The 11,036-nt window shown below is 26.8% G+C and overlaps 1 protein-coding gene across 1 annotated transcript; it reads right to left on the bottom strand.

Moving 5' to 3' along the window:
• Nucleotides 1-4,583: 4,583 nt before the first annotated feature.
• On the bottom strand, nt 4,584-6,114 carry LOC111275732 (histone H2A.6-like). The gene is made up of 2 exons (XM_022861239.2): nt 5,677-6,114; nt 4,584-5,131 (listed from the first exon to the last, which is right to left on the bottom strand). Exons 1-2 carry the CDS (start codon nt 5,863-5,865, stop codon nt 4,916-4,918), a joined length of 405 nt encoding a protein of 134 aa, XP_022716974.1. The 5' UTR covers nt 5,866-6,114; the 3' UTR covers nt 4,584-4,915.
• Between the last annotated feature and the right edge of the window lie 4,922 nt (nt 6,115-11,036).

Genomic DNA, 11,036 nt, shown 5'->3' with positions numbered 1-11,036 from the left:
AGATTAGTTTATTTAAAAACAATTTAAACGAACAAGATAACTTTGTCTTTCCAATCTAATATGAAATATATTAGATTATTCAAAAAAATGAAATATTAATATAATATTTAATTTAATTAATTCATGTAATCAATATTAAGGTATTATTTAATATTAATTTCAAGATATGAGAGTAATTAAATTTGATTTATTATTAAAGTAATTTTATCATTCATAATTTTAAATTATTTTATTTTGTTAACAATTATTAGTTTTGAAGAATTAAATATTATATGTTACTAAAAATCAAATATTATTTATTTAAAAATATCAAAATAATTATACATATTATAATAATTACACAAATTAATGATTTTAATATTATTTAAAGATAACAATTTATAAAATATTTTATAATAAAATATAATTAAATCATTGAATCAATAAATAAATTTATTGCAAGATAAATTAATTTTTATAATATAAATTAAATAAAAATTTATGAATTATAAAATAAAATTAATCTATTAAAATCATTAAAAAATTATATTATATATAAAAAGTTTTTTTTTTAAAGCACACAATTCTTTTTAACTTATTACAATAAATATTTGCTTGAAAATATAAAATAATTATAATTTTGATACAAAAAAAGTTTTTTAAGTTAAGAAAGCAAGTTTTTAATTTGCATATTGAATGGGTAACATTAACTATTATTAAGTTTGTATATCACTTCATATCGATAATAAAAAATTTTATACATTTGGATAAAAATTAAATTACCTTTTAAAATGTGATCAATTTATTTTTAACTATCTAAGATCATTGTCATATAAGATTATCGAGTACTTAATAAACATAATAATCTAATTATCACGTGTAAATCATTATCATTTTTATGATGATTAGTGTGAATTTTAAATCTTAATACGTACAATCATTATCTCTACTTGCAAACTACAACTTTTTTATATCAAAAAAATATTAAATATTTTAGATAATAATTAATAATTATTGATTTTTTGTTTTATTAATATTTAATAAGAAAAAATATAATAACATATATGTCTATTTTCATCAATAAAAGAATGATATATTTTATATAAATTATAAATAAAAACATATAATGCCATTTTATTTGTTCAAATACAATATATATTTTAAATTTTGTACTTTTAAGAAAATGATTTTTTTTCCATTATTACAAAGACATTTATGTCCTACTTTGTGTAAGTGAAATGACTATAATAACCCCTTTATTCCTTGACTATGATTGGTAATGTTTTGTGTTTAATCAAAACATTGTTCTTTATCTCATTATTGTATAAGACATTGTGTACCATGTTACAAGAGAAAAGTTGAAGCAAATCCATCATGTTTCCCAAATTGTCAAGAGATTCAAAAGTCTTCCATTTTATATATCCACTATAAATATGCTATAATTTTGTGAATATTATTTAATAAATAAATAAATAAATTATCATCACCTATTCTTTATAAAAGAATTAATATTTTTAAATATATAAAATTAACAATTATGTGATCAATTGATAAAGTAATGAATTCATATAAAAAAAATAATTAAAGTATTTCATTTCTAATCTTAGTTAAGTAATCGTTTTGGATTTATTCAAATTTAACAATCTTCTTTTATTTATTTAAGTGGATTAATGAAGGGGATATATATTTCTAATTTCTAGAAAAAGAATCATGATTTCAATGTTTCATTAAGAAATGTCAAAGTTAAGTCTTGACCTTATTTCTTAGCAATGACCTCATTCCTTTGCAATTTCATAAGACAAAATGCTAAGATGTTCTAGTAATTTGGAAGCTACGCGTTTGACTATTAAAAATATCATTTTCATTTTTTGTTTTGTTTTGTTTCTTCTCTGTTAAGCAATTTTTTTTTTTTATTTACTATTTGTGGACGCGTTTGGCCTTGGGAACATCATTTATAATTGTCAAAATGGGGCTTTCTCTCCCTTTCACTTTCAAAACCCAAGGACAAAGTTGTTGTCATTTAACTAGGGTTTACATTGTATCGAGTTCGGGATGGATTTTATTCGTTTAAAATTTAATTCAATTTTATGCGTTATTAAATTTTTAATTTTGATTTTATTTAAAATTTTTTTATTTTTTTATATTTAAATTTGAATTAAATTTGATACTATATAAATCGTATCTGATCTGATCTGATTCGATTCGAAATTAATAAAATATTATTTTTTAAATATAAATATTTAAAAATATCATTATATAAATATATATATAAATAAAAATTAAATAATTAATTAAAAAATAATTTTTTATATAATATCGGATCGAATTTACTTAAAACTTGAATCCGACCCGATCCAAAATTTAAATTTAAAAAAAAAAAATTGATCTCATAAGGTCGGATCGGATCAAAACCCATAAAAAACGAGTTAGATTGCCTTCCCTACATTTAACTACCATTATTTATTATAAAACAGTTTGGGAATTGAAAATGCAATCATAAATTAATGTTTTCCTAGTGTCTCAACCGCCCAAAAAGAAGATGCCATTACTATATATTTTTGCTTTAATTAATGGTATGGTGAAAAAAAAAACCCTTATATTTTATTTTTTTTTCAAAAAAAAATTAAGAGTAAGGGAAGTTACCCATTTTTAAGGTCAGAATAAATTATTAATTCAAAAAAAAATTTACGAATCCTTTAAAATTTTTTGAATTTACTAAATCATCAACCAATAAAAAATTATGAAAGTTCGAATCTGAATATTTTACATTTAAACTCTAAATTTTCTATTTACATGAACTCCTATTAGACCTTTTGATATAGTCCTTATCACAATTACAAATGTTTTTAATTAACAATTTCATTATCTAACATTACATTGTATTTTTGGAAGGAAAAAAAAGAATTTGATATAGTTTTCATTTTCTTTTTTTTTTTGCTTCCAAAAAGATAATGTAATGTTAGATAATTTAATTGAAAACTTTTGCAGTTGTGGTAAGAAGCTTTTCTGAAAATGGTAATACTATTTTAATGATAATATTCATATCAATTTCAAATCCATCACAAATAATAAATTTTTTATTGATAATTATCCATTTTTAATTATCCAAATCTATCATAAATAGATCGAATAATGACAAATATTTATTTATTTACTATCTATTGTCATCCTTAATTGGAGCCATCAAATATTTGTCTTGAATTCTTGTTGCCAGATAGAGTCCATTTCAGAGTTGGATATATAGGCAGATAATTATGTATAGAAGACAGAGGTGACAATAATGTATTTTATTGTCATTGTGTGTGTTCGAAAATCACACATGAATTCTTCCTCTCCATCCTCTCTGATTCTTCTTTGTTTTTCTTTTCCAATTCTTGTTCAGTTTTCAAGGGGTTGATCTTTTATGTTTTATCATTTCTTCAATGGTTCTTGTTTTAGGGGAAAGTTAAAAACAAAGGGTTTTGCTATATGGAGTCGCCTACATTTAAGGGACCTTTCGTACATGGATGCCATGCATGCAGTGCAGGCCATGAAAACAGCACAAAGTGTCCTTGCATAAGTCCCATTTTCTTGATGGCTATGGCTCCATAATATAGACTCTTTGGGTAAATCTTGTCTCAATAATTATTGCCTTCCGGCCCATTTAAATGGTTGCAGCTTGAATGGTAATGCTAATTGGGGATTTTGGGTTTTACTTTTGGGGTGACTGTGAGTTCGGCCCCCCACCATGCTATTCTTGTTCCAAATAATTCTCACCTTATACCATCTTAATTAAAAAAAAAAAAAAAAACAATCATGCCATGCACTACAAAGTCAATCTATTCAGACACATCGTGAAATTCAAAAACCTGACAATTTCAACCAGATTTAGCGCTACATGTTCTCAACTGGCAATAAAACCGGAACAAGATTCTGAATCTCTCTAAGCAAGATCTTAAACATCACTTCATCCTCAATTTCAATCATTTTTATAAAATCCCATGACAAGACAGACTTCTGTTAATCCAAACATTAATCAAACACAGACAGGAAATTCGATCACTAAGGTCAGGAAAGCAACGACTTCAAATCGGGATATTGACTTAAATTTTAAATTGAAAACCTATCGAATTAATTATTAAATTAACTAATTAAATCACTTCCTTTAACCAATTATAATCAAAATCATACAAATCAATTTGGATCGATCAAGCGAGCTCAAACCAACTCACCTTTACAAATTTTCACAAAATCCAACAGCAAACTTTGATCAACACAAACACTAAACCAAAAAGTAAAAATCAAAATTATTAATATCATTCTGAATAACATTTTCGTATAACTAAAACATATAAATCGATAGGAGCAATACTAAAACAAAATTAATAATTATATTGAAAACTACCACCCGGCAAATACCGTTGACAAACTACAATCCTCATTACATCTCAAATCAATGGCAATTATTATTCACGACCCAGCTTTATTGGAGTAGCTAAGCTAACCGAATTCACTTGAAGTCTTTACCCTTTTCATAATATCCACAAAGAACTTCAATTATTGCAAATATTAATCAAAACAAACAACAAAAAGCAATCATCAAGATCAAGAAAGCAACACAACACTGAAGTTGAAATATTGCATTCATGTCATCAATGACCAAGAAATAGAACAAAAATGAGTCACAACTCTTCTATCAAGCAAGTAGAAGATAATGATTAATTATATTCACATTAAACTAGAAACCCTAAAACTACCTAATAACTACGCACTGTCAACAAACTACAATTCCATAAAAAGACATTAAAAGACCTTCTTCTTCAAACCCTAAGCTCAATAAACTAATGAGAATGCAAGCAAAGCTAAAATCCAAGACGGTTCAATCTCAGAATCTGATCAAAGGATAGAGAGTGGAAATGGGTTTCTCTTTGGATCTGGGAACCTAAACTACCGTGATCTAATCCTCATCACCTCCAGACGCCTTGGAGGAGGTTCCGGCTTTCTTTGGGAGGAGGAGGTTGTGGATGTTGGGCATTACACCTCCATTGGCAATTGTCACGTCTCCGAGTAGCTTGCTAAGCTCCTCATCATTCCTCACGGCAAGCTGGATATGTCGTGGCACAATTCGGGTTTTCTTGTTGTCTCTGGCTGCATTGCCTGCGAGCTCAAGAACCTGACATAACATACAATTTTCATTTAAAAAACAAACCTAAATGTTGAGTAAAAAGTTAATATGCTGTTTATGTGCAAAGGAACCCTAATTTCCTTCTAATTTTAGGGATTCAGATATCAAAATTTCTCAAAAATCAAAATTTTGAAATTAGTAGCAATATTTTGGGGAAAAAAAAACTAATTTTCAAGCCCTAAGAAAATGAAAAGATACTAATTTTTTTAAAAAATAAAGCACAGATCCGAAGATGAAACCCCAAATTTCATTAATATGTAATTAAAAACCTTAATTTAGAACATAGATCAAGAATTTTAAAAAAGGGAACTTACAAAAATTTTAAAGATCCCAAAATTTCCAACGAACAAAGTAGATTACAAAAGAAAATTGCAAAAAGCTTCTCATGAAATAAAATCAAATAAAATATTTTTTTTTTTCAAATTTAAAGGGGAAAAATTCGAAACCCTAGATTAGGTTACAAACAAAATAAACACTTTCTTTAACAAAATTTACCGATAATCCCCAAGAATTTAAAAAGAAAGTTATTGTACCTCGGCGGCAAGATATTCAAGAACAGCGGCGAGATAAACTGGAGCTCCAGCTCCAACACGTTCAGCATATTTCCCAGCCTTGAGGAACCGAGCGATACGACCCACCGGAAACTGAAGCCCAGCCTTGCTACTCCTCGATGTCGCCTTCTTCGACGCTCCGGATCCGAGAGTTTTGCCCCGACCCGCCATTTTAGACCCACAACGAACAAATCGAACTTCCAAAAAAAAAAAATACAGAGACAAGCGCGTGGGTTTGCGTGGAATGGAGAAAGGGAGATAAAAGTGAAAGAACTGCCGGTTGTTTTGGGTTATATATAGTGGAGAGGGTAAAGGAATTAGCCAATGGGAAGAGATGACGCGGATCGAGAATGAAGACCGTTGGATGGTGATGAAAGAAACGGTTTAGATTTGAACCGAACACCGCTTCGGCTTTTTTGATTTGCGGTTTTTGCCTTTTTGGTTAGTTAAAATTTAAGGAGGGAATTCAGTTTTTTTTTTTTTCTTTTTTTTAGATTTGGGATTTATGGATGACGTTATGACGAAAATGTCCTTGAGGAATTTTTGAATCTTTTTATTTGCACGGTTCGGGTTTTTTCTATCCAAAGTTGATTGAAAATTGAAGTGGGTAGTAATTATAAAAGTGTTAATAATTTGGTTTTTATTAAATTAATTAATTGAGTTTATTTAATTTAATTAATCAACTAATTATTAAATTAATTTTGATTTTTTAATAAAATAATTTTTAAAAAATTTTAATTTTTAGTTAATTCAATTCAAAAATCGAAATTAATTAAATTAATTGAAATTTTAATTAAAATATAATTAAATTCAAGGATAAAAAAAAATGAAATAAATCATTTTATTTCATAAGTTGTTAGAGTTTTTAACATAATATTTTAATATTGAAAGTTTTGTTAGATAATTTTATTTAATTTGTTTAAAATATTATAAATTAAAAGTTTAAAATATAATTTAACTATTTATTATTAGGTTAATTGAAAAAAATTAACTAAACTGATCAAATTTAATTCAATTACCTAATTTTTAAAATTAATAAATTCGATTCAGTTAATGAAAATAAAATAATATAATTCAATTAATTTGATTTTAAATAATTTAATTTAAAATTAATCAAACTAAACGAATACAAAAATTTAAATCATATTGTAATATTGATCCGACTTTTTTTTTTTAAAATCCATATTCAATATATATTCAAAAAATATAAATACGAATATTTAATCTTCTAAAATATATATAAAAAAAAAAGTTCAAAAATTTTTAACATACCCAAATACATATATAAATATATATTCCGTTTTCACTTTTAAATTCGAGTAAATTCAAGTAAATTTGAGTAACATAGGATTTAAGGGTCTCCTTGTAGTCCATGGCTACTTCCCTTTCCAAAGCTAAAAGTTGCAGGAACATAGAATGCAACAATTAACAAGCCATGTATGAAGCATGATATCCCTCCAACAAATAGAAAATGATGATGCAAAGCCTGGCATGACCCTTTTGATTTGGAATTCTCTAGCATTCCAATAACCAGGGTTGGAAATCCAATAGCTACTACAATCCTGATAATCAGCAGCAGAAATGTTTTAGTTTGGTTTCTGCTGCATTTAGAATAGCATTTAGAATACCAAAGCAATTAACCTGAAATCGTGAATTAAGATTGAGAAATGGTGCTTGGTTTCTAAATCGATTCAGTTTATGTATTTCATATGCATAAGAACACATACCAAGAAAGAATGAGGCACGCGAACCAGGATTGCCTCCTAGCAGATAATCTTTCAAGCTCTTCTGCGCAACAAATGCACATGAAGCCACCAAGCAAGTTTGCAACAACATAGGATAAAGCTAGTAGAGCAGCTGCAACCAACTCAAGCTTGAAAGCTTGATCATTTTGCTGTTGGCAGTCAACTTGGCTTTCAAATCTCTTTAGACTCTTATATTTCACCTGTTAAACATATAGTAATCCTTGATTCAGATATCATAAGTTTTCTAGTTCAATCTTTCATTTTCTTTGAGAAAATCAAAGCAAAAAGATCATGCACCTTGTCTTTGGTAATTTGATCAGCTTGAATGCTGAGAACACCAGCAGCTACATCCACAATAACAATCACAAGACAAACAAAAATACTGGCTTTTGTCATTTCCACAACCTCAAACCAAATAACAATGGGGGATTATAATGGTGAATTTAAGAAGGAAATAGGAGAAAACTAGAGACTTATAGAAAATTTCAATGAACAGGTCACAAAATAAAGGACAGCTGAGAAAGGGTAAAGTGATTATTAATACAAACCATACTTTTCTTTCCTTATTTACACAAAAGAAACTTACTGTGACAGAGAAATTATACCAACTTATTTTCCCAACTACAAAATTCTTCTTTCTTTAACTTGTTTTTCTTCTTCTTTATCTCACTCATATCGATAATTTTGCGCCTTTAAGATCACCCCGGAAAGGGATTAGGTCAAAGGCAAAACTTGGGATATCTCCAACCGTATTGCAAAAAAGTGTATATATATGTACATGGCCTTTGCAGCAACTACCAAGGCCATAGTTTTAGCACATCAGTGAAAATCAAGTGCTCCAAATTGAAAAGCCTGTCAAACAATCTGCAATCATTTTAGGCATCCAGTAGCCTGCAAGTATGGTCACTTTACCCACCCCATTTTGAAAAATTTACAGACAAAGAATAAAAAACAATGATTGAATGCTAATGAAGAAGATGGGGTCTAATTTTATAGCATAAAAATCCCAGACAATCTTTTCTTGCTTGGAATTCAAGTAAGAATTCAATTTTTAGATCCACCATTCTCTATTTTTCATTTACATTTTTGGATCCCAGACAATGCTCCACCTCTTTATTTTTTTAAACACCTATACAATATATATCTGATGGTAAATTTAATAATTTAAAACATGATATAATTATATAATACAAATAGATACGAATAAATATATAAAGATAACACCGTCTAAATTTTTAATAATAAATATATATAGATTTAATGAAACAAAAAAAATTTCATTTTTTTATATTGACACGAATTATAATATGTAATTTTAATATAAAGTATGATATAAATACATAAATTTTAATATTTTATATGATATAAATATATGAATAGCTGAATCTATATGATGGATATGACAAATATACTTTTTTTCCATTTTATTTTGTTAAATGATTAGCAATTAGAAACAAAAAAATTAAAAGAGTCCAATATTAGACCATGGGATTCAATGGGCCTAAGTTTAGTGTTCTCTAGCCTGAACCTGAATTCAAACAGGCTGAACCCAATTATGAATATGGGCTAGTCTCTCTTAGTACGAAGACCAGATGGATGTTTAGACCTGCCTTACTATTCTTAGCCCAATCTAGCAAGCCAGTATAGCGGCTTGCTGCTTAGGTCGGGGCACGGGGGGTGCTACACGAGTGAGTCTCAGCCCATGAGCCGTAACACCTGCAAGGCTGCAACTCCCAACTTTAAATCAGTAGGTAGAAATTAGAATTCATCTTTCAATACATTGATGTGTGGTTGGGATTAATACGGTTAGCATACCAAAGGAGATAAAGAAGAGAAAGGACTTCGAGGTATCTAAACATTAACTTGAGGTCAATGTTTAGCGCATAAGATTATAGATTAAATAGAATGATAATTATTTTATTTTATATTTAAAGAAAGAGATAAAATTATAAAAATAATTAATTATTTTTTTGGTATAGGATAATTTAATTTTTTTAAAAATAATTAAATTAATTCTTTTATAATAAAAAAATTATTTTTAATTTATGAGGTTAAATATATATGTTTTATTATATTCTTAAAATTTATATCAATAATTTAAATTGTATAAATTTTGGTAAAAAATATCAACTATCTTTTAGATTATTTGGTATATCATTAAAGTTGATATTTGAATATTATAAATTCGAGAGAGTTTAAACGTATACTATTTTTTTCAATCAGGTATGTAGTAAAATAAGTGATTTAATGGTATATTAGAAATTAAAAAAAAATTTTGAGAAAAGATAATTTGGTTAATAAATAAATTATTTTATTTTAATTTTTACATACATTAAATATAAAATAAAATAATTTTATTTAATTTTATTTTATCATAATTTTATATATCAAATACATTCAAAAAATATAATATTATAAATAATTATTCGTTATTTTTTATTCAAAAATTTTTTTTAATCTTTACTTTTCGATTGGACAGACTCATGTATTAATTATTGAGCTAAATGTTCAAATATTAATGTCCGAATCCACAAGTCGGGTTTGTAATCACTCTTCAAAAATCAAATCCAAATTAGGTAGAGCTTTGACTTCAATGAATTGAATACTTCTAAATTTAAATTTGAAAATTTTAGTGAATCAATGTTCTTTTTTTAATTATTATTATTTTTAAAATAAATGCAATTTGATAGGGCAAAGATTGAACTCTCATAATAGCATGTGCTAGCATTAAATGAGTTCATAAACATTGTCTGACTTGCCTTTCAAGACCAGGATATTTCCATGGCTTTTGCATCCCCACAGTTGCCCCAGATCATTAAACTTCATAAAACTAGGTAATAATTAGTGGGTTTTTATAAAAATATGAATTTCACATGTTTGTGTGCCTCTTTAATAAACAACAGCAAGGTGACAAAGGAAAAAACATGAAAAAAAATAATAAATAAATTGAGTAAACCCAAGGTTTGAAAACTCGTTTTTCTACATCTTTTTCACAACTTTTGTTTTTTGTTTTTTTGGTGTTTTTGAAAGTTGCATTGAGATTAGTGGTTCCATTGTTCAAAGCTAATTATGAGTTACACTCTTTTCTAAATACTCCACTTGTTTTTGGAGTTTGGGGTTTCATTATTATTGCCCTTTAACCCACAATTTCAGGGTTTAAAGGGGTTTTAAGGCATGCCCCATGGTATGAACAAAAGGGTTTGGTATCCCTATTTACGTAGAACTTTTGCTTAAAGCAAAATTGCATTTTAACCTCTTATTTAACTTGGAAATACCCTAATTATGATTGTAACATCATTTTTACTTATAATTTAAAAAATTAAGAATGCTTAGTAAATAGTATATACATCGCAATAAGTTCCCCCTTATAGTTTCTTTATTTTTTTTAGATAAAGAAAGTTGTAACTTGAAATAGAAGAAGAGGTCGTAGATATTAAAATTTGAATTATAAATCTATAACACATTCACCTTAAGTCTTTAAGAGTGTGTTTGGATGAAAAAATTTAAAAGAATTTTGAAATCCTAGCATTTTAAAATTAATCAATTCAAAAAACATAATTTGCAATTAAGTTGTTTGAATAATTAATTTTTAGAAAA

This window comes from Durio zibethinus, chromosome 25, assembly GCF_047325235.1.
Source record: "Durio zibethinus cultivar Kanyao isolate XHJ-2024 chromosome 25, ASM4732523v1, whole genome shotgun sequence".
Lineage (NCBI taxonomy): Eukaryota > Viridiplantae > Streptophyta > Magnoliopsida > Malvales > Malvaceae > Durio > Durio zibethinus.
This window is presented reverse-complemented; position numbering and strand designations above follow the sequence as displayed.

Bases quoted from the DNA above. Each gene is read 5' to 3' on its own strand.
- LOC111275732 (XM_022861239.2), bottom strand. From the start codon at position 5,865: ATGGCGGGTCGGGGCAAAACTCTCGGATCCGGAGCGTCGAAGAAGGCG. The intron at 5,132-5,676 runs GTACAATAACTT...ATGTTATGTCAG, and splicing joins TTGAATATCTTGCCGCCGAG to GTTCTTGAGCTCGCAGGCAA.